Here is a 24,595-nt window from a genome sequence, read left to right as displayed (position 1 = left end):
ACGCTCAGCAGCTTCTGTTCCTGCCTTGTTTTACTGTTCCTTACCTGTGCTCTTGCAGTTCTCCATGTCAGGCTCCAGTTCCCAGCCCTCATAACACGAGCATTTCACACTGAACTTGTCCTGTTCGCAGCGCTGACTGCACTTTAGGTGTTTGGCACAGAAGCTCTGGATCTGACAAGTCTTGTTGTCCAACCCCAGCTCCATACCCAGTGGACAGGAACAGATCACACCCTCGCCTGGAGCCACTGTGCAGTTGTGGCTGCAGTCACCATTGTCCAGTGAGCACAGATCTGTAAAACAGAGAAAGCAGAGGACTAAGGCAAGTGTCAGCTACACAGAACTGTGATGTAACATGTAGAGTTTGACTTGCTGTTTTGTGTTCCATGGACTAAAACACAGCCTGTTGTTTCTTACCACAGAGTTTCTCATCAGAGCCATCTGGGCAGTCATCAGTGCCATCACAAAGTTTCTCCGCAGGCAGGCAGATGGTGGAGTCATTGGCACACACATGGTGAGAGAGCTTACACACCAGTGCCTCACAGTTTTCCTCATCTGAGTTGTCCTCACAGTCACTGTCACCATCACAGACCCAGGCTTTGCTGATACAGCGAGCTATGGACAGAAGGCAGGGTTACTTTAAAAATATTTAAAACCAAGTTTATGTGCTTCTTAATCTGAAGTACGGTGTCCTCACCAGAGTCCCTACAGCCAAACTTGACAGCTGGGTCACACATGTGTGTAACACCCTCACAGTTTTTCTCATCGCTCATGTCCATGCAGTCAGTATCCCCATCACAGCGCCAACGCAAGGGTATGCACAGGCCATCCATCCGACATTGAAACTCGTCTGTATGACAACCTCCGGGTGGACGTGTGGCTGATGGGTAAAAAAAAAAGACACTGTCTCTAAAATTGTTTTAAGTCTCTACCCGCATTAATCAAATCAGGACACACAGCCTTGAGCACAGACATTGTACAACATCAAAAGACGGAAAACAAAACTAATGAGGTGTCTGATAGGAATCTGGATGGCAACAAGTCTTGGCAACAGAGATTCAGGTATGCTTACAGAATGTCACTGTTTCAGTCATAAACAGCAGCTGGCAGTAAATCATTTGCTGAGGAGCTAAAATACTGACATATAAATATAAGTATGCACATCTACATCATGTGTTGATAATGAAAAAGAGCAGTTATAACATCTGTTAACTACAAGTCAGCATTATTGTTAGGTGTCAGTGGTTGTTCCCATTAGACTGGTGCCAGTGTGACTAATAGGAACAAAGGACCTATTACATCCACTGAGCGTAATGTAAATACTTGTTATGATTTTAGTGCCGAGTGCACTTCAGTGGATAAATGACAGAGCAGCAGAAAGACGCAACCACCCACCCATGATAATAACAACCACCTGTCACAGTTGTGTTCCATAAACACTGGAAAAGACAAGTACCAATTTGTTTGTGAAAAATGGCCTTTAATGTTTAAGCTTCAACTTTTAACACTCAATAGCTACCAAAGGTTCTTCTTACAGTGTGTCATGCAAAACCTTTTTTGGCATTTTAAAGCCCTTTAAAGGATGCTTTAGAAATGCATTATCACACCTTTTTACACAGCATTGATACTCCTGATGTTCCTACTTTTCTTTTTTGTTTTCATTCCAGTTCAAATTCATCACATGTGGGATTTTATAATAAAGTTTTTAGCCTTTAAAAACATGTTTTATTTCAGGTGTAATTGTCTACATTAGAAGTTATGAACCTGTTGTATAAGTGTACACAATAAGTGGACTCCTGCCATGCCTATATAAAGAAGAAAACGCCATCGTATGTTCTTATAGAGCCAGCATGAAAGAATCCCCAGAGGTTAGGACACTGACCCTGATTAGTGCAGTTTGCGTGCGTCTCGTCGCTGTAGTCCCCACAGTCATTATCTCCATCACAGGTCCAGTAATCTGGGATGCAGCGGCCGCTGTTACACTTGAACTGAGCGCTGGAGCAGGAATGACTACACCCTGCCTCATCACTGTTGTCCCCACAGTCGTTATCTGAAAAACAAACACAGTCAAGCAACACTCCCTCTCTCACATTACCAGGCACCCACTGGCTCAAAGGGAATAAATATGTACTGTATATGTATGCAGGAAGCTATTTTTCACAGAAAACACACAGTGACAATCAATACAAATGACAGAATATGAGAGAGGACAGTTAAAATAATAGCAGAAACTGCATAGATCAGACCATGCACCATGAGGGAATGTACCCAGCGTTGATACATTGAGATTTGCAGCAGAGCAGGTTACTAACATAAAAAGGCAGCCTAATATAAAACCTTGTTAATTGCATCAGCAAAACAACACTTAGCATCTGTGGACAATATATTTACTTATAATTAAACCCTAACAAATGGACCAATTCAATTTTGTTTAATTGAATTGCAAACACAACAAATACACTTTGGAGTTTTCAATGTATGAGGTTTACTGAATAACGTATTAATAACTCTCGTTTAGAATTAAAATGTGCGCGCAGCGCACTAAATGAATGGTAGCAGTTTTTGGCCTCAGCTTGTGTGGCCATGTTCAATCAGCAGTAAAGCAGCCCTCTCTGTTTCTGAGCCAGTCCTGGAACTACTGTAGGCTAGCATCATAGCTGTAGTGGTGCATGTTGATCTATGCACTAACCGGTCAGGTTTGGACAATTCAACTCATCAGAGCCGTCCCCACAATCCTTTTCTGAAAGACAGAACCAATGGAAGACAGCAGAGTGGGCGAACGGCACGACACGAGACAACAAAAGAAAAAAACAAATGCACTCACAAACACACACACAAATACACAAGATGACAAAAAGAAGAGCCAATAACAGGCTCATGGACAAACATGCACAGCAAACAAAGAGACGCGAGGAGTTATAACTGTACACTGAAGAAGAAGAAGAGAGCAAATACCAACCATTATCACAGCGCCAGTTAATGTTGATGCAGCGACCGTTGTTGCAGGTGAATTGAGTGAGGGGGAAACATGTGGGGTAGGCTGTGGACAGAGAAAACCTTTTAAGTTTATCTGTAATTCCACATATTAATAACTAAAAACTGATCTGTATGTAAGACTACCAACCGCAGGAAGCAGGTTCATCTGACCGATCGCCACAGTCATCATCCAGGTCACATGTCCAGGAAATAGGGATGCAGCGCCCACTAGCACATGAGTACTGATTGGGGGGGCAGGTACGAGCTAAAAGACAACATGGCAGCTTTATTTTACAAGTAAAAAAACAAAACCCACCCACTAGATTTCAGTTTGTTTGTGTACCTGAACAGGTGGTGTTGGATTCATCCTCATCATTCCCGCAGTCATTGTCCCCGTCGCACAGCCAGCGCAGAGGGATGCAGCGGTTGTTCTTGCACTTAAACCTGTCTGTGGGGCAAGTGTGCTGGTCTGGAGAGAAGAAAGGACACGAGTGAGAAGGAAAGAGAGGAAACATGAGAAGCCTGTGTGGACTTAGGAAATGGAAAGGTGAAAGAGTGGAGAGATGTGAGGTGCAAATGAGGAAAAGAGAGGGGAAGGATATTCTAGCTGCTTGGACTTGGTTTTGTTTTGTCTGGAAAAGAAATATGTCTGCACTTTTACCACAGACAGACAGAGATCTTTTCCAGATCTACAGACATTGCTGCATTCCTCCTTGCACAAATACACACTTGCATACTGTGTATCCGTATATGCACACACACACACAACTTATGAATCTGCTCTCTCATTTCATTCTGGCATCAACACACTGTCAAATTCAGACAGCCGGATGTCACCTGACTCAGTGACAACAGTAGGGGTGAATGTGTTAAAACCATGTGTAGTAACTCACGGCACAGCTCAGGGGCCTCATCACTGTTGTCCAGACAGTCGTTGTCTCCATCGCACTTCCAGCGCTCCTGGATGCAGCGGTTGTTCTTACAGGCAAACTCACCAGGCTGGCATTGAGGCGGGGGTACATACGACGGGTTGGCTGTGAAGAAGTTATACAGGAAAAGCACAGAATATGAAGACTAACTAATATTCTAGACTTCAGGATGGCAGTGTTTAATGCACAGTTTGTATCACATTATGCAGCTGTTGTTGTAGTTGTTCAAAATATTTTAGGACAAACTGCTCAGACAAAAGCACACACAGTCACAGTCACACCGCTTGACTCATCTTGACAGACACACCGGAAATAAAACCTTGTGTACGTAATGGAGCAAAAGAAGAAACATCCGTCAGTCTCACACAAACACACACAAAGAACTGGTGCTTGTTGCTCACCTTTGCAGCTGGTGTTGTCAGCTGGGTCCAGTATTTGATCCTCAGCACAGGCACACTGCCTGCCTCCTGGTATAGCCAGACACAGACCTTGACAGCCACCATTGTACACACGACATGCATTAGAGCCTGCAGAGAAATGAGATGACGCTTTAGCAACCACTTGTGCCTTATCCACATCACTGTGTGTCTCTGGACATATTTTAAAGACAGATGTGTGATTTTTTTGTGCCCAGCACCTTGCTGCTGCTGAGCGTCGTACATTCGGATCTCAAAGATGGGTGGTCGTTCGTTGCGCAACAGCGTGGCAGTGCCAGTGGTGGTGTTCAACTTGTAAATGCTGCCACTACGGTACTCGTTCCAGAACAATAAGTCTTTAAAGTGGCACAGACCAAAGGCGTGGTTCAACTCCTGACCCTCATACACCGTCTGGTGATGTGAGAAGAACAACAAGACTGTAAAAATCTACACACTGTCAGGTCCAAACATGTATTCATTCATGGGAAAAGCACAACGTGAAGTGATAGCCGCCTCCCTTTCCTCAAGTTGTGTTTATCACTGTGAGATACGGTTATTGCTGTACAACAGTGCAGATCATAAATCATCTGCTACAAAAATACACAGTATTGTTAATATTTAGATTTTTATTATATATTAACCATAACATTCCTGTTTCTAGCTAAAAACAGCACCACCAAATCAAAATATATCCAATACACAGCTGACTGAAAACAAAATATCATCAACAGGGAAAAGTTTAAAAAAAATCTCATGGCCACAGAGTTTATAGGACTGCACAGTGATGGGCCACCCACATCATTCCACTGCTCACAACACTCCCTGGGCCTCAACATGCCTTATTAGCACAGCTTTGTCTGAAGACACCAGCCCTGACCCCACTGAACTGCTCTCTCTAGACTGCTGTAAAATACTTCTGATGATGGAGAGTGCTGACCTTGCGTCCGGAATTGTTAAGGTAGACCATCTCGATGCGGTCATAGTAGGCATCTACCCAGTAGAGGATGCCCTGTGGGATGTCCAGACTCAGGCCGTTGGGCCACAGCAGTGTTTTGCTGGTCAGGAACACATTTCTGTTAGAGCCATCCATCCAAGCACGCTCAATTTTGCCACGCTTGCTCTCTTTAGGGTCCTCCTCCCAGTCCGTCCAATACATCCACCTGAGGAAGCAACAAGAGAATCAAATGTAGCAAGACAGAAAAATGAGCATATTTATTTGGGCATCTCTTAGTGTTGATGGAGACATTTTATCTATCTGCCCTATAGCAGCCAACACTCATCAGACCACCCGGTGAGTAAGCTCAGCAGTGTTTCTCAGTTGATCTGCCCACAGGCACACAAGTGTTTGACTCCAGATACTTCAGGACTTGTCAATCTTAGACACTGATATGAGCACTGGCTACCTTAAAAAGTGCAAAACTAAACACATTCTATCGTTTCTATAACTGACATTAACATTTCATATTTCCTTCTCAATCTGTCTCTTTCTAGTCTGCTCCTTTCTGCAAGTTTCTCCTCCTCCTCACCCCTTCTCTCTGAGCCTGATTGATTACAGGCATTAGTGGAAGCGAGTGCCTTTCCCCTGGGAAGTGTGTGGACACACATCACCCTGTCACTAGCAATCCAAAGAGTGAGTGTGTGCGTGTGTATTAACAAGCATGTGTTTCTCAAGAGACAGAACCAGGAGGTCTTATCAATAAGACACATTCATACGTAAGATTAAGAGCTTTTTGAAATAGCAAAGGGAAGATACGACTGCATGTGAATGAGCTTGTGGAAGACAGGTATCACGTAAAGAACAAACTGCTCTGTCTGTTTTGATTAAAAGTGCACAATGTGTAATCACAAGGCACATCAGGATTTAAGGTGACAATGTTTAACAACAAAGACTGAAAAATGATGAAAGGCTCTCTGCTGGATATTATGATAAGGTACAGACAAGAAAAGCTGTGAACAACACTTCTCACAAGAGCTGACAAAATGGAACCAATAAGCCACAACAGATGAGATAAAAACAGACAGCAGAGAGTGGACAGAAAAAAAGTTTGGCTGAGAGGTTGAGTCAGTTGAGTCATCAGAAGATGGCCAGATGAAATGACCACTCATCATCATCTCTCTCACCATGTACTTATATGACCACAAATAAGCTCATACAGGCACATACAATTAAAGTAACCTTTGGTTCAGAGGAATATTTACTGTTTAAATATATTAAACCTCTATATTTTATACGTCTGTGCATCAGGGTAATCTTAGAAAAGCTGTTTCAAGGGTCATTTTTGAGGTCTTACTGCAGGGAAGGTAGCACACAAAAGTTGGCTGCTGGTGTAATGTAGGCTTTACTGGGCCTATATGTGATGTGCGTTGTTGTATGTAGCACAGAAATACATGACGTTGCTAAACCAACCTCCACCTGGCTGTTATGTGACTTTTCCATTAGTGGTGCAAACAGATAAAAGCCTTGAAGGTATGTGATTCTCTGGGGAGCTCCTCACATCTCTGTAGTCCCGAAGCAGCCTTCACAAAGTCTGTATCACACAGCTTTCCATGACACATTACCTCTACTTATGCTGTTCAGTTCTGGATCTTACTCAATGATGCTTGACCTCCTTTTCTTAAATCTCTCCTTCCACCTCTCTGTCCTTCTTACCCGTGAAGAGGATCCACAACAATGGCACGAGGGTGAGTCATTTTCCCTTCAATGAGGGTTTTCCGGGTCTGTGAAGCCTTTTCCAGCCGAGCCACACTGATTGTTTTCTTAGGCCCGTCATCTGTCCAGTACAGGTTGTCAGCCATCCAGTCCACAGCTATACCTTCCACTGTGTGGATTCCTGAGTCAATGGCAAACTACTGGTCAGACATTTGTGTATATATGCAAAGCTGTTAATATTCTGCAGACCTAGTTTCTAACTTTTTATACTTTTAAATTCATGTTTTGGAACTTTGACAGTGGCTTTTCTATGAGAAGAGTACTTTTAATTAAGATGTACCCATGTATATTTTGGATACTTAATGCTGACCATCTTCAAACTGGGCTGAATTTGTACTTATAATTTATGTGTTTGCATGTGTTCAGTGCCAAAAACTGTGTTCTCCTCACAGTTTTCCGCCCTGAATCTTTAGTCAAATATTACACTTATATAATAAATAACTGACAAATACTACATGCATACCAAGTTAATTTAGATACTTCAGCATATTACTGAAAACATTTTCTTGACTTATATTCCCGTTGTTGCTGTTGTTATCCTACCTGCTTTCAGAATAGTATCTCTCTCTGTTCCATCAATTTTCTGTCTTCCAATGATGTAGCTGGTGGCATCAGCAAAATAAATGAACTCGCTCTCTGCGTGAAAGTCCAGGGCTCGGGGGTTCATCAAATTTTCAATTGGAATCATGTACTCATCTGGCACCTTGGCATTCATGTCCATGCCCCTGATGACCCCTGGACGACCTTTACCATAGACTAGGAACAGCTCATGCTCAGGTTCTGCATCAAAACAAGAAAGCAGTGAAGATTCAGATTAATTTTTTTAATGATTTTAAAATGGTGTTGTTATCATTAGTAAACAGAATAGTAAAATACACTCAGAATGAGTTCAATCAGGCTGACAGCTTTGTGTAGAGGTCAGTGCAAAGCCGGAAGTCATGCTGTTGCTCAGCTACTTTGTTCATAGCTCTTTTCTACAGCCCAACTCCACCCCTGATCCAACCTTGACTGGCCTTGGCTGTAGGTCAATAAAGCTGAAACACTGTGGCTCCAAAGTTTATACTTGCTACATAAGGCTGGGGGCACACACACACACACACAAGCTCTGGATGTGCTGATTCTACACAACAGCTCATAATGTAATCAGAAGAGCTCAAGGAGCATCTTCGTCAAACCGCCTATTATGTCCATTTGTACCAATTATAAACTGAGTAAAATAAAGCAAACTGGATCATTTGTGGTTGAGGTCAGTGTGTTCATATTTATCCATAAAAAACAGGAGGGTAGATGACAACATGATGGTTATAAACCTGAGGCTGCTCCTCAAAATATCTTTCCACATCATTTAAACTTAATCACACTAGCAGTCTTACTCACTTTTGCAGGACTTGCCATCACTGCCCAGACTAAATCCAGAGCGACAGCGGCAGGTCCGGGTCTTGTGGCCGTTCCCGAGAAGACAGATGTCGGAGCAGCCTCCAGCCTTCCCAAACTGGTCCACCTCACATGCATGGCTACGCACTGAAAACAGAGCAGATGGTAAAATAAAATCTCAAAACCACAAGTACGGCATTTCTGTAAATGTTTATTCCTGCTCAGTGTGCACGTCTACCTGGGGGCTGACGTCTCTGGTGGTAGACATGCAGCGCTCCTCCCTTGTCCACCCTGGTCACAACTTGATAGTCGGAGCTGTTGAAGCGGTTGATCCTGATCACACTGGTCTTGGGTTGCATATTAGCATTGTCTGAGTTGGTGGCATACAGGTAGTTTTCAAACACAGTCAGCCCGTACAGATGCTCGATCTTTGAAGAAAAACAAAAAACGATGGTTTTATCAGCTCAGCTTATATCTGTACTATGTTGTATAAACTCTTATGGAGCTGTCTAGGCAGACCTGTGTTGCCTGTGGTGTAGCATTTAACCTTGTTAAAAACCTTGAATGAGCCCTCAGTTAATGCATTTGCTTGTACACAGTAATAATGGATCCAACAATTCCTCCAGTTAGTGTTTTGTATAGAAGGAGACTATTACTGTGCATATGCCATGACAACCTGCAATCTGCCTCAAATCATTTCTCATATTTTATCCTCCTCACAGTTTTTCTCTCAAAGGTTAGTCTTTTTTTTATACAACCACATGCTATCTGGTAATGTATCATGAAAAAGGAGCGCTGTTGCCATGGTTACTTGCAGTTAATAAATATGTGCACAGATGTAAAACAGTGTTTAGACTGTTTACTGTAACGTTTTGAAGTGCCTCTGATATACAATTTAAACAGCCACTTGCTAGGAAACTAACATTTTCCGTGGTTATGGTACAAAATGCTGAAATGTCTAAGAGCAGAGACTGAAACTGGAGCGAGAGGAGAAATTTCACAGCCCATGGACAAACTGACTTCTAGGAAGAAAAGAAAAGCAAGAACTCTCACATCTGAGCAGACTTTGACTTGGTGTCAGAGGCCATGTCAGCACCAGTATAAATGTGATACAGCATTGTGATCTGTCACAGCAGGCTGTGCAGAGCACAGAGGCACACAGCAAGAATACCGCCAGAGTCTGTTTATGACTGTGCCACCATTTTTCTCACAGATCTAGACAAAACATACCAGATACAACCTGGAACTTTATCTTCCCAACCAGAGAAGAACTCATCCTTTAACTATCTGTGCTCTGTTTACATGGTACCATATCGAGTGCATACAAGTATACAGTTTTCCACCTGTACATAAACACATCATGCATTTGTGGATGTTGTAATAATTCATGGCTGCTAATGATACAGAGCAAATGCATTGTTTTCTAAATGTATAGCTATATATAGTTTTACAGAGCTCAATTATAAATAGGCATAACTTAGTTGTGTGGGTTTGGCATTGGTTGCTTTAATCATTTTATGTACCCATTCATTTCCTTTACATTCTTTCTCCTATACAGGGTTCCAGGAAGGGCTGGAGCCTATCCCAGCTGCCAAAGGGGAGGAGCCTTAAAGCCTATCATTATCAGGTAAGTGTACTGAAGAACCTATTACGTTCCTTTCTCAGTCACACTACAATATAAATGACAAACAAAACCACATGGAAACCACAGGGAGCAGGGAAACCGTAAACGATGATCAGTGATCAATGCCCTGGATGCCCATTGGAGATATGGAATGTAAGCACACATTGAAGCAGTAGGGTACAGACTGCAGTTCACTTGATGGCCACAGGTGTCACTATTGACACATTTTTTTCTAATCTCCCTTAATGAAACAGCACCAAATCAGCAGCATCAATAACCACACTTCTTTTAACCTTTATGTGAAGGATGTGCAGGTACTAATGAGCCAAACAGTTACACACAAAATAACTACAAGGTGTGTGTGTGTGTGTGTTTGTTCCCTTAGGCTCAGTGGGTAATGAAAGCAGTTGCTTCTCACAGATCACTGTAAAAGCCATGGTAACAGGTTTAAGAGCTGCTGGCCTTCACCAGCACTGCAACATCAACAGCCTCTGTATTGGGGACTATTAATCAGCTTATTTAATGAAAAGGCAAATGTCCATGCTCACAGGCTGAGAACACATTACAGGAGCACAAGATGCATTATAGACATATAGGTAACTCTAATGCACACCAGAGCATTGTGAATACCCCACACACAGAGCGATTATCTTCCAGCACGATAAAGGAGGTGTGATGTGTCCAGTGCAGTTTTTCTCACCAGCAGGCCTTGGATGATGGTGTGCCTATTTTTGCCTTCATAGTCCACCACCTCGATGTAGTCCAGATAGGCATCAGCCCAGTACACCAGCCTGCTGACGAGGTCCAGGGTGATGCCGTGAGGGAACACAATCTTACTGTCCACAAGTTTGGTTCGGTTCTGGCCATCCATGTCACAGCGCTCCACCTTGGGGATCTGACCGTAGTCTGTGAAGAACACCTTCCTATAGAAATGAAACATTAGTCCTAAGTGAGCATGCATGGATGGATGGATATAAAAACTGAACTGGCAAACAGGACTAAGAATGTAAAGGGGACCTTTTATGCTACTTTCAGCTCCATCATTTAATGACCACAGAGGAGCTCTTTGTGACAGTTCAAAAATATTCTTATATATTTAATAAGGCTCTTTACTGCTCTTCAAAACACAAACTGTAAATTTTGGATTAAAAAGTAAAATGTATCATTAAGCCTGAATCAGATCTGGAATAGCAGTGGATAGCATAGACATCCATCAACAATTCTACACAAATAACCTTTGAATGCAACTGTGTGACCTGAGTATGGTTAGTATGCTGAACACATTCATGACTTTGTCTTGAGTGTGTGGTGCATGGAGCAGCACACTGACCTTTAGGCTCATTATTCGCAACTTTGTTTAAAAGGAACATCGAAAAAGAACAGAAGTACAGAAAGTTCTGCTTTAGGTTATTTTCTAAGCAACAATCTTGAATGATTATGCATATTTATGTGGATTTTGCCTGAACTTATTTATAGCCCTAAATAACAAATCCTATTTAGAGTCTTGTAGAAATGTGCTGGCAAACAACATCCTAATAAATACGTGTTACACAAGATTCAGTAAAGCTCACAAAAATCCTGTCACAACAGTGAAAAAAAAATATAACCAGTGGGCAATAAATAAATAAATAAATGTGTTGATGCTGGTTTTTGTCATGACATCTTTTGTAGTAAATGAGAGTTTCTCTTCTGTGGTCATCTATTTAATAGCACAACAAAGCACAGTTTTTGCAGTTTTACGTTTTTTTTTGTTCTAATTTAATTGCACAGTGAAATAAATAAAGCAATAAATAACTTGAACAGCCACACTTAATCTAGCTGGATTTATTACTAGAAGAGTAAACTTTCAGCTGTGGAAGGTGCGTGGAATAAAAAATGATGTAGCTCCGAGCAAATGTGTGCACATGTATGCACATTCATTCAGGCACCTTCTGTTTCTGTCACCACAGACATACACACACTTTCAGGAATTCAGTTGAGAAGTCTGGTCATAAACAAAAGAGCTGAAACAAAAACATGCGTCTACACTCAAAAACTACGGAGTCAGTGTACCACAGTGGAAACAGAACATCTGTGTTCAATTACTTCCATTTCCAAACCTCCATTTAGTCTTTTTTCCCCCCATTCTCACATGATGTTTTGAAGTTGATTAATGGACATAAATTGAATTTAAAGTTGAAGTTTGAAAGCATTAATAAAAAAATCATGTTATAATTGTGAAATGACTTATTGTAAGGAAACAACTGACCCCATGTTGGGGTCCAGAGCAATGCCTTTAGGGTTGTACAGCTCCTGGTCCAGTAGGGTGACACACGTCTGCCCATTCTTGTCACAAACGAAGATCCTGTCATCTACGTCATCCACAAAGTAGAAGTTTCCGGTGAGCCAGTCAATGGCCATCTGCTCCACATCTGCACAGAAAGGTGGGGGGGATAAGATAGGAAACAGGAGGTACAAGGTGAGGCGAGCACAGAACACAAAGTTTGTTGTTTATAACTGTAGCAGATGTGACTTATAGTCATGTGATGAACTAATTAATCTGCAGTATTTTGTAGGAGCTACTTTGTCTCTCACAGCTCAGATTTTAAGGGCTACTTCCGTAACGGACACGCAATGTGACAGCAAAAAAACCAATTAGCAAGTATGTAGGTAATGCAGCTGTCATTCAAAGCCACTCAGACAGACAAAGTATGAGACAGGCTGTTTGATGCTTCATACAGTGTGATGTTGGCATACTGGTTGCTAAGCAATGACAGGCATGTGGTTTTCACTGAGTTTATTTTCCTGCTGGTGGGGAGAACCAGTGCCCCACCCTCAGATGAAAATCAAACACCTAGACATTTGCACATGGCACCACATACAAAGTTTATGGAGCATTTAAAGCCTACTGAAGTTCAACTTTAAAATGGTAATGTGCCTCCTCTAACATAACTGCTCTAAATGTGGTGAAGAAGGAGGAGGAGGAGGGTCTGAGGAGAAAATAATGTAAAAAAAATAATAACATGAGACATTAATATAGCCATCTCTCTCTTCCCACCAACATCAGCTCAGCCACAATGATTCTGAGCCAAAGATCAGAAACAGAGTTATTGTTAAAGCTAAAGAAAAGTAGATGTCTGTTTCCAGATGATTACTTTATAGTTGTTCAATTCTATGTGATCTAGTGGCAGGTTGCAGGATAGGTCATAAACCCATCTACTTTTACTCACATAAAGGGTCCCCTTACTGTGTAGCTACTGCCTTCAGACTGCATTTTGTTGTAGCACTTTGGTTCCCTATAACTCTGTCTCTGTGTGTTTTCTGTTAGCTTTTTTGGTTTCACAATGTAAAAAAAAATGAAGTAATCAACTTGCTGTAACTGCAGCCAGTAAATAAAAACAGTTGTTTTCCTGAAAGGCAAAACAAAGAGGACAGAGAACATTCAATTTCAAAAAGCTTGTGTTGTCAAGAGACTGATATCTTTGGGGTTATTAACAGCAGTATACTATAAAAGTAGTGATCATATTGAATGCAGAGCCTACATCTACAGAATGTGAACACTTTGACTGGTGGTTGTACTTTTAAATGTTAATCTTGGCATGAAAGATGAAAACATCTACATATGAGAGAGGGAGAGGGCTTCACAGGCTGCAGGACTTGTATTTTCACAGCTGCTACAAGCTCACTTCACAGAACTATTCTGATACACACACACACGTGTGCGCCTAAAGTTATACTGTGGGGGTCCTTGGTCATGCAGTGCTCAGGGCTGAGGGTGGTGGTCTAACTTGGTGGTATGTTTACTAAGGCGATCAGGTCACTGTGTTGATTTAAGGGAAACCAGAGGATCCATTCTTCCAACCAGGAAAGAAGAAAAATGATGAAGCAGATTCCTCGGCATTTGAGCACAATAATAGTGCACATAGTAAAAGCGCAGCAGCCATGGACCAATAAATCTGACTGTAATTCCAGAGGAGACCTCTGTGTTTAGAAAAACTGCACATTTTTCTGAAGAGTCTGACGAGCAAAGGGAGGGCAATGGAAGAGTTTCAAATATTTTAGGCCCGGGTAAAAGTGGAAAACGGATAAAAGAAAAATGCAGGAGACAGAAAGGAAAGGAAGAAAAAGTGAGAAAAACAAGACAGAGAAGAGAAGAAAGGGAGAGTGAGAGTTCTGATTTCCACTAGGGAAACTTGGCCATTGTGCAGCAGCATTTCTGAGGTTTATGGGAATCAAGGGCCAGAGTCCCAAAGGTGCTCTTAATTTTTAACACAGAGTTCTCTGTTTAAATGCTTCCAGCTGCCCCACAACACACCGATTCCCTGATTAAGCAATGGATAAACAAAGTAGGCAGAAAAAACATGGTTGTGCAATATTGTTTGTTGAAAAAATGTGAGTTCTTTTCTCTTGGACACCCCCTGCTCTCCATTTCACTCCAATTCCACTGAAAAGGCCAAAAACTTTTCTATCTCCTCCCATCTCTCCTCCCTCATGCATCATCCCCCTATCCCTCCCCTTTGTCTGTTCCCCAGAGGTGGGAAAACAGTCTGGATTCATTAACTGCTGCTCTGTCTGTCTGAAACTATGCTATAAAAAAAACAACACGGCATAATTGAAAAAACAGAAACAGCTGCCTTATTCATTCACCCACCCTCTCTCTAAACAACTTATTTTCTACATGTTTTCTTCATCTCTTTGCTCCATAGTTGCCTAAAAAACAAGTGCATGTTTAAGCTCTGTATGTCTTAATGAAGCCAATGTTTTACTGCGTGTAGGGGCAGAATAAACAGGGCATACATCTTCACAGGCTGCTGCTTTAACACAGGAGATCAATGGCGCAGCTATAACTTCCATCACTTTTAATGGAGCTGATGTGGCTTTGATACCTCTGAACTGTCCAATTTAAATGTTAAATGGAAGCTTAACAGTGGCCACTTATAACTTCAACCATCTCTTCAAACAGGCAGGGGACACTGGCAGACAAAAGGCCACTCTAAATGTTGTTAAGATTCATCACGGCCAAAGAGAGCTCAAAGTGAATGACTTGATGGACTAAAAGCTGACCGAAGTGTTAAATAGCAGGAAGATTTGAAAAATGTGCTGACTGGCATGTCTTTCACAAGCACATGACCTCTTAAGAAGATTTCAGGCCGGTGTCTGTCCTAAGCAGCCCGCTGAAGCTCATTGTGCAGGGGTAGCAGGTACTGAGGCTCTTACAGTACAAGCAGGGGTGGAAGGCTTAGTGACAGCTCTGGGATCAGCCTTCCTGTGCACAGCATGGAGCATCAATGCCTACTTTGACAAATGCAAAGCTAGCTCAGTTTAATTTATAAGTGTCCTGTGGGGAGATCTCTTAGTAGTTCCCCCTCGATCCCAGAACTCTGCTTCTTCACTAAGAAGACATTATTGACTATCATTTCTATTCAAACACATACACAAAAATATAATAATTAACTATTTGTCATTAATTACTGGGGCTTGTATTGCCACTGTTGCACATTTGTTATGGTTTGGAGAGACTTGGTATATGGCAACAAACAGGCACTGTCAAATATAGAAGGAGAGTAAGTTGCATGGTTCGTGACATTTGAGAGTGCAAAAAGAAAAAAAAATAGCCAGTGGGAATGCAATGAAAGTGAGAGCGTGAGAGTGCGAAGGGGGTGGAGACACATCTGGACAACTCATCTGTAACATTCTGAGGTCATGAGTCACTTGAACCACACGTGCATCATTTCCTGTATGTTCACCCCTGCCTTTGGTTGCTGCTTTCTCCTTCCATGTTGACTCTAAGTATAAACCTGCTCCTCCTATTCTGTCACACTCACGCGCCTGCAGCCTGTCCAAAAGATCAACTCTGCCCTCTGGGCAGTCGCACCAAATTATGGTCTGGAACAGATGAGATAAAACCTGCGCCTTTGTATTGTATATTTTTGAGCTGACGCTAAGCATCCTGTTTGTAGATTCCGCTTATGCACACAAAAAACATTTGCTATCGTAAATATAAAGGTCTATTCCTGTAACCACGATCCTGCACCTGCTTACGTCTGAGATATGAGGGCTTTTATTCTGAAAACCAGTGCTAGAAAAACATAATATGTCAAGTTGATTGGTTGCATTTACAATCAAAAATGCCTTCAAACGGTATCTCTGCCTTTTGCTCACTGCACTGACACACTGACTGTAAACAGCATTATGGTAAATTGGATACAGGAAGTGCAGCACCCCTCAATGGTTTCCTTATTTCAGCAATACATTTCCAATTGTTTATCGTCTGTCATGCACATCCTGTCATGCTGCCTCAGTGCAGGCACTTCTGCAGTTTGTTGGTGTGGGGATGTGTATTGGTACATCTGCAGTGTGCGTGGGTGTGTGTGTGTGTGGAGGACAGGCGTGGAGAGCCCTGCAGAAGCTGCTGGAATTTCCTGAAAATTCTTCTGGTTCTTAAATTGGCGAGCCCATCATGAGCCACTGAGTTTCTGGTTACAGATGCATAATTATAGCAAAAATATTTTTTTAAATCATTCTGATCATAATTATTAGGCACAAATACATGTTTTTGCTTTTGCAAAAGCTCCATCAATGTGGCAGTTTTTGTTTTGCCTGCATAAGCCTGACTGATTAAGCCACAGACTGTATAATGTGCTTGTAAATATTATGGAATTATTGAGGCTTAAAACACCCCGAGAGGTACACCATGCTTTTTTATCTTCTCTTTTATTACTTCAATGGACAATGAATTGCCCAGTCTGAGCTTGTCTAATATCATGTGGTTTAAAACGAACATATTTCCAAATGACAGCAACACCACATTGTGCATGCATGTGGAAGACAGGGCTGCCCAGCTGTCACTATTCAGTCTTTTCATTTTCTATGATGGTCTGCACTGAGTAAGTAATTTCTGTCATGTTAATGCATTCTTTTGTCACATGGAAAAGAGATGTGAGCAGAGACAAGCCACTACCCACCACACAGATGTGCTCCATAGCAGAGAACCAAACAGACGGTGCTACAAGCATCCTCAGTACAGCACTGTACCCCTTTACCCCCTTGAAATGGGGTGTAATGTCAAAACTGAACAGAACTAAAACCTAAGAATGAATCCCTGCCATCTTTGTGAAGATGAGGTTGTTGTTTAAATGTCTCTGCAGATTGTTCTAAAACCAGGCCATGACTTAGAAAACAGGGCCTGAAGCCAGGGGATGATGAAGGGTAGGAGGGAAATTGAGATGTGGGTGTGGATGTTTTTGACCTGCAGGTTTTCTACACTCAGAAACATGAAAGTACACACGTCCAAATTCAATCACACTCCTTAGATCTCTGCGGCCCTTCTTTTAGTTTCGTTTTTACAGAAGAAAAGACTTTCCGATGTTTTTTTTTAAACAACAACTGAAGCCATGGAAAAACACAGCTGCTTTCAACGTGTTGCCACTAAAATCTGTTCCCCACAGGCTGCACACAGAGAAGTGCACGACGTGTCTGTCAAAACAGAAACTGATGCTCAGTCCAGTAATGCATAATACTGGAGTTGCACAAAACAGTGTAAAGGTGTCACTTGATATGACAGAAGCAGAGCAGCAGTGTCCTCTATACTGACGTTGGACAATAAACTATAGTTTATAGTATAACTGTCAAAACTAGATAACACTATATATTATAAGTATTTGTGGTGTTTCTGTACTTACGGTGCAGGCTGAGGGAGATGTTGATGACCCTCTCTTCCGTGAAGCTCTTCAAGTTGGGGATCAAGGCACATTTGAGATGTGTGGATGCAGGCGAGTCTCCTACATGGATCCAGCAAACCGTTTCCTCAGCATAAATAAAGTCCATAGCAGTGGTTTGTTTGGTGCTGGTGGACAGCAGACTGTGGACTGTGGTTCCACTCAGGGAGGTGGCTTGGATGTTCTGGGAATTGGCAATCAATAGGACAGGCAGGCGATCTACCGGCACTGGAACACAAAAAAAAAAAACATGAACAGAGTGTCCGTACAGTCTCAGACGACCTGATTCACTGCTGTAATGCTCACCATTCTTGGCCTTGCAGGAGCGGTTATCTGGCTGGGAGAGGTAGCCCTCCACACAGGAGCAGGTGTAGGAGCCTTCAGTGTTGGTACAGGACTGACTGCAGGTCCCATACACACTGCACTCATCAAAGTCTGAACACACAGATGGTCTTATTACTCAGTACACAAAATATCAGGATAAACAAAGCCAGGATAAAATGAGAGCTTCCCACAGATGGTATATAAAATGCAGATTATTTTTCACTTTCACTTTACTTAAACTGACAAAATAATGCTTGAGTGAAAATGTGCTCAGCTTGCTTTTGTCACACAGACTGCTTAAATGATGAAAGGTGTACTATTTTATTAGCTTGTTGAACAAATATTCACTGTCTCAGTGGGATTATACGTGTTGTCACAGCCAGTCACTACTTAACGGCTGCTGAGATTTGAACTTTTCAAAACAGCCTTCTGCTGGAAATACTCTCTGCTCCTATTTTCCTCCTTACATCCATTCTGTCAACACTCACTTCATGCCGGAAAATGATATAAATATAATTCAACATACTATTAAGATAATCATGGTTTCTTTTTCTGGTGTGACTTGATCAGGATAGACTTGCAAAGGTATTACTGAGGAAAAGTAGGTGGAACTCACCTTTGCATGTCTTTCCATCCGAGCTGATCTCATAACCACTCTTGCAGTAACAAGCAGGTCCTACTGGAGTGGTCGCACAGTTTTCCTGACATCCCATGAGTGAGCAGTTGGAAATCAACTCTAAAGGGAAACAAAGGACGAGAAGGAGAAAGGATAATAGATGAATACAAGGAACAACGGGAGGGCTTTTTATTGTTTGTTGTTGTGTTGAGAAAAGCACATCAGTTTTTCTTACAGAAAGTGGATTTTGTAGTAATAATGGTATAATAATCCATTACCTATGAACCCTCAGATTATAGTTTACAGAATACTATCTAGTGGAAGACACAGCGCTTACAGCACGCCTGTAGATATTCAGCACCAGTGCTGCTGAGAATGCTATTGTGCACTTTTTATTACAAACTCAGCAGGGTGCCAAACTGCAAGATACACTTAACTTCTCCTGACTACAAGGAATAAATATACACAATAACTATAAAACATTTAGAGTCACCTCAGTTCCTCGTCAACTAGCCACTGAAACTGACTGAGATGTGATCTACAGTGTCTTTAAATGTTACATGTCTCTATGGGGCCATGAAAACAACAACAACAACAAAAACCATCTATTCAAACCAGATGAATCATTGATGAGAGTTCAGAAACAAAACAACAACAAGCAGACCCCATGTGAACAATAGAGCCACACAATGTGAGTAAACAGAGTTAGCCTCAGGCAGAGGTGCATAGTCACGAGCAGGGCTCTCAAGTCTCACGAACTGAGCATGAGACACACGCATTTCAACAAGTTCACACGCCACACATGGCATTTCTCACACGGAGAAATTATTACCTATGTTGCACAGAAATGCCTATAGACTATCCTATAAACGAGTCAAAGGCAGTCTACTGTGCACACATACAGCTGTCTGGAATTAGAGACCTATCGGCCAGTCAGAAAATAGTATTGTTGCCGGGTGAGGTCTGAGTTTCAGCTGCAAGCATGCGTTCCATGAACACGCAGCAGACGTAACCTATGCTCTGAATGCAAGTTGTAGACGAGCTGGAGGTGGAAGAGAACCGCCACGATCACAACTTCAAATCAAACTTTGAGAGCCCTGGTCAGGACAGTCAAGCTAGCAAATGCTCAAGAAAGGGCCTCACAATGGACATTTATAGTGGCAAGTCCCCCATAAGCCTTCCATAAAGCACTTGTACACTGAACCAACTCTGCATTATTCCAGCTAGTCTATGATATGCTAACTAAAAAGGGCCCCTCATTTCTCTCTGGATGTGACAGCAAAATAATTTTGTAATTTGAAACATGCAAAAAACGAACCAGACTCCTTTTTGTGGTGTGAATGTCACGATTCAGAGACACCAGAAAACAACAAGTACTTCTGCCCTGCACTCAAAATCAATACCTTCCTGCTAACCCCAGCCCTCTGAGTGCATAAAGGAATTTTCAACAGTGCACGGCACATCCTGTGAGATATAAATCAAGACAGTGAGTCATAGTCAAACACACACAGTCATGTCAAACCAGGAGGAGATCTATCAGTCACAAGTGATTCACTTTGCCCAGAAACACTGGCAGACACTTCACACTAACACAACACCTCTGGGGAGAGAGAAGCTGCATCAAGAATCTCTTCTCCAAGGTGCCACACTGCAAATAAAACCTCACAGTTCTAGTGCTGTACTGTACTTTTACATTACTGATCAAATGAATTTCCCAAATCAATAATAAAGTTTAACTTGAACTGTTTCCAAAAGGCTTTATGTGCTGAGCAAGAAAGAACTGAACCACACAAATCAGCAGATTTCTGCATTTTTAGCTGTTACCCCAGACTCTTACAAGGACTTTGCGAGTCCAAACATCAGATGAGTTAATCTATAGAACCACTGCCCCTGCTGCCAACCCATATACAGTTTAATGGACACACAAGTTACCCTGCTGCACTCCAGAGGCTTGCTGGGGCAACAGTTCAAATTACAGACATGCCCAGAATTTTCCAAAACAAGTCTGAGCACCGAACAACGGAGATGAGTTTAGAAAACCAACAAGGGCAGCAATGTAAACAGCCTAACGTGACACACACCACAATGTATTTATTTGAAGGAAATAAAATGCTCCATTTTGGTGCAGGATGCAAACCACTCATCAATCACATGGCCTATAAGCAAGAGAACTCATCTCTCTCGCTTACACACACACACAGGCATGCACTGTTCAGCAATCCAGCTGGGCTGAAAGTGCATGAAAATTTGATGCTCTTTTCGGTGGCTCTTTTCGTGTTTCTTCACTAAATATTTCATCCCCCGCTCATTTTTTAACTGAAAGGTGTAGTGGGAAGATTAAAAAGAAATAAAAGAGATGGGCTGACTTGTAAGAGATAAACCGTGGTGGTGATCAAAAGTGTGAGAAATGCCTATAAATTTCATAAGTAAAATCCCAGAACCTTGGGGTAAATAATTGAATCTACTGGAGGCAAGAGGGTAGAATTTAGTATGTAACAAGTAAAATATACATCTACCATTAATAAGGCATTTACAGCTGTGTAAGGACACAAATCATTTTTTGACCATTCCTTTGCTAATCTTATGACTTTTAGTAGAGAATAATCCCAGGTTGTATCTTTTAGTGTTATGATGTCGATGTTTGCACATTTAAGTTCTATTTTCTCCCACTGTGGTAAGCTTGATCAGCACAATCTTTTAAAGAATATTACATTCCTTAGAATCATCATAAAATACTTCCTAGTTTCGGGACTGCTTCCCTAAATTTACAGAATGACGTCATAGTTTACGTACAGTAATTTTAATTGGGGAAACAATACGGCAGACATAACTGCTGAAAAGACAGTTCTCATGGAAGGCAGCACAGTGCAATATTTTAACATCCATCCATCCATCATCCAAATAACCCACTTTGTCCTGCAGTGCAGGAATATTTTAACATCGGTTTTGGGAATTTTTTTATGCAACTTTAACGCTTTACACTCAGATGATTTTTAGGAGTGAGAACTGTACGATTAAAAAAAACATTTTCTTCACTTAGACGGGATGCATTAGCTCAAGACCTGCATTATTAACCTGTACATTCATACTGATGTATTACATTAATGCATCGGCCCCGATGTGTGAGTGGAGTGATACCTCTGCAGTGTGGTCCTTCGTCCCAGCCATCAGTACAGTCCGGGGCTCCATTGCACAGTTTGCTCATGTGGATGCACAGCTCTGTTCCTCCACACTGGTACTCATTAGGAGGGCATCGTGACACAGTGCTGTGTGGACCTGAGAGAAGACACACATGATGGTTGTAATGGTTGACTAAAAAATAAAGACAATCAGACATTTGTGCCTCAAGGTATTCCAGAGATACTGCATTTACAACAATGGAACGTACATAATATACGATGAAATGTTATATTTATATGGACTCTAATAAAAGTAAAACAATAAAGCGAGCATTTTAAAAAAGGATTCAGCAAGACACTGAAATATTTTTTTTCTTGCTTGGGTTTCCAATAAGAAGCACTCACAGAAAGCACAGACACCAAAGTGGATACAGAATTGTACTACATCCTCTTATCGGTGAACACACTTCCAGCTGTGCCACACACCCTGCAGCAGGCAGCTTTGTCTGGAGCTGTGAAAGCAGTGCAGCTCTATTTGTCCACGGTTTTCAAAGAATATTTCACCTTTCTCATATGCCTCCTGCTTTTGTGACATTCGTCCATTTTGTCTTGACTGAAAGCTGTTCAGCAAAGCCAGCAAAATGTTTGAAAAATCTATCTTTACAAAACATATCATTCTGCCAGCGTATGGCAGGCTTTCTGACAGACTGGGGCAATATGTGTGGCTGACAACATATTTGTCAAACTAAGAGCAACACAGAAATGTTTCTCTGCCATCTCCCACAGTGAGCGCACATCAAACTATCCATTCCTTAATAGCTGTAGACAGCAGCACTATCGAGGATTTCATCACAAACCATCATACCAGATACAAGACAGAGTACACCTGCAGTGGGTGTGAAGCCGAAATTATTTTTCCTCATAATCTATTGGTCCACACAGCAAACAAAGGTGCACACAATCATTAAACGTTTCCTGTGTAATCACTAACAGCTGGAAACACACAACAGAAAGCAAAAGTACTGCACACCTCTACCATCCACACTGTCAGTAGAGTGTATTCAGACAAAGAGTGACCTCCACCAAAGCAGCCATTACCATTAAAATCTGCGTGACTCAGCATTTTATCATAGTGTTCATTTGCTATGCAGTAATTTAGTTGCATGTTGTAACCTTGTTCAAACAGGAATAGTATTTTCTGTGTCTCTTCTGTGTATCAGAAACATTATAGGCATTGCCCAAGAAAAACAGGCAGGCCTATTTGCCTCTGCTCTCCTAATGCCTTTACCTTCGCCTTTTCATCCTCATGGTATGTTTACATTCATCTGCCAGCTCAACAGGCAGAACCATGAGGCAGACATCCAAAGAACCATTGTGGCAGCAACAGAGGGCCACTGGAGAAAACTAGCAGGAAGTACAAACACACCATTATCTCTGCTTGGACTAAGTAAATGACTACCTTCGCTGTATATAGAATGTACACACAAGTCCAGTCTAAAAGCAAAGCACTAACAGCAAGCTTGCCAGTGAAGGGGCATGCAGGTTTGGTATGATAGTATGTGCAAAGAAAATATCGATTGTGAATATGAGTTTGGCCAAAGGTTCTTCTCTACTAAGACATCAAATTTATGCAGCTTTAACTGGATACAGATATAAAAATACTGTTCAAATGCTTTGCTGTGCACAGAGGGCTTTTCTCCTTAACGACCTTATTACTGAACTCTTTTTCTTGGATGAATTTTCCTGCCTTGTGACTCTGACCAGACTTTTACCCACAGACCAATGACTCAGCACAGCCTCATGTCCAACACTTTGTTTGGTATCTCCAAACTGCTGTCAACAAATATTGAAGCAGTATTTCTTTTCTTTTTTTTTTTTACTTAGCGTAATTTATTTATTTTGTTTACAATTACTAAATTATATAATCTGACCCTTAGAGGCTCATATGTGGCTTATCTATATGTTCCAAACATACAAACATAGTGTGTTGCATTTGAAATGTGGTGGATTATTTTGGTTGTAGAAATAGCTTACTGTTTGAGAAAAATGTATTAATTTCCTTTCCAAAAAATAGAGGCTATCCATTCACATCAGTGAACTAACCATGAAGCTTGAACCAAGAGGGAATTTATTTTGCATAAAGAGTGGTAGTGCAGAAACAGCAAGCCTGAACAACAAACTTTTACTTTTTGGAACAGAGAAGCAGAATCTTGTGAAAGTCATTAACTGAATGGAAATACGACTTGTTTGAATAACAAATTAATTACAATTATTCCACATGGTCTTACCCAGACCACGTGCTTCAAAAGGTATTATTAGTTCACCAATCAGTGTAATTTAAATGAGGACAAAACTACTTCACAAATACCCATCTAAGATGAATCCATCACTTTGCAAGCAGCAATTTGCAACTAAACGGCTTAATAACTAAAACTACTGTTTCTGTTTGTGTTCTATTCATTATCTAGCTGAATAGATAATTGTTATGGGTATATTAATAGGGAATAAGTGTTTCTACATTGCAACAACCTGAAAACTAGACAACAAGAATTCATTTTTTGCTTTGCTTATTAATGCATGATGAACTTTGAAACTGATGGTCTGCCTGCATGGCTCATCTTTCTCTTGCGTCTGTGGAAAGTCAAACTGCTGGCTGTCTTTCTTCCTCTTCATTACTCTCTTTTCCTTCTTTATCTCCTCCTGTGATTTTTGTTCCAACATCTGTTGACCCGTTTACAGGTAGTATGAGACAGGCAGTCTGATTTGTGGAAAATTAACCTTTAATGGAGAAAGTCAATAAAAAGTTACAAAAA

The 24,595-nt window shown here is 41.4% G+C and overlaps 1 protein-coding gene across 3 annotated transcripts in view; it reads right to left on the bottom strand.

Annotated features, from left to right (window-relative positions):
* Window positions 1-24,595, bottom strand: part of LOC114435704 (low-density lipoprotein receptor-related protein 1-like) — a 75,074-nt gene that overhangs the window by 30,321 nt on the left and 20,158 nt on the right. For 2 of the 3 annotated variants that reach the window (XM_028405610.1, XM_028405611.1), the window contains exons 3-24: window positions 21,802-21,939; window positions 18,664-18,783; window positions 18,030-18,158; window positions 17,688-17,951; window positions 12,275-12,437; window positions 10,727-10,949; window positions 8,641-8,830; window positions 8,406-8,549; window positions 7,572-7,808; window positions 6,969-7,149; window positions 5,256-5,478; window positions 4,540-4,729; window positions 4,304-4,429; window positions 3,867-4,007; window positions 3,317-3,442; window positions 3,122-3,238; window positions 2,957-3,037; window positions 2,687-2,737; window positions 1,880-2,047; window positions 695-877; window positions 415-612; window positions 45-290 (exon numbers count right to left, since the gene is read on the bottom strand). In XM_028405610.1, the coding sequence (XP_028261411.1) occupies window positions 45-290; window positions 415-612; window positions 695-877; window positions 1,880-2,047; window positions 2,687-2,737; window positions 2,957-3,037; window positions 3,122-3,238; window positions 3,317-3,442; window positions 3,867-4,007; window positions 4,304-4,429; window positions 4,540-4,729; window positions 5,256-5,478; window positions 6,969-7,149; window positions 7,572-7,808; window positions 8,406-8,549; window positions 8,641-8,830; window positions 10,727-10,949; window positions 12,275-12,437; window positions 17,688-17,951; window positions 18,030-18,158; window positions 18,664-18,783; window positions 21,802-21,939 (3,639 nt within the window). The remainder of the gene's footprint in view (window positions 1-44; window positions 291-414; window positions 613-694; window positions 878-1,879; window positions 2,048-2,686; window positions 2,738-2,956; window positions 3,038-3,121; window positions 3,239-3,316; window positions 3,443-3,866; window positions 4,008-4,303; window positions 4,430-4,539; window positions 4,730-5,255; window positions 5,479-6,968; window positions 7,150-7,571; window positions 7,809-8,405; window positions 8,550-8,640; window positions 8,831-10,726; window positions 10,950-12,274; window positions 12,438-17,687; window positions 17,952-18,029; window positions 18,159-18,663; window positions 18,784-21,801; window positions 21,940-24,595) is intronic. The other variant, XM_028405612.1, reaches the window with a different exon arrangement.

Source organism: Parambassis ranga, chromosome 5 (assembly GCF_900634625.1).
Source record: "Parambassis ranga chromosome 5, fParRan2.1, whole genome shotgun sequence".
In the NCBI taxonomy this organism is placed as follows: Eukaryota; Metazoa; Chordata; class Actinopteri; family Ambassidae; genus Parambassis; species Parambassis ranga.
This window is presented reverse-complemented; position numbering and strand designations above follow the sequence as displayed.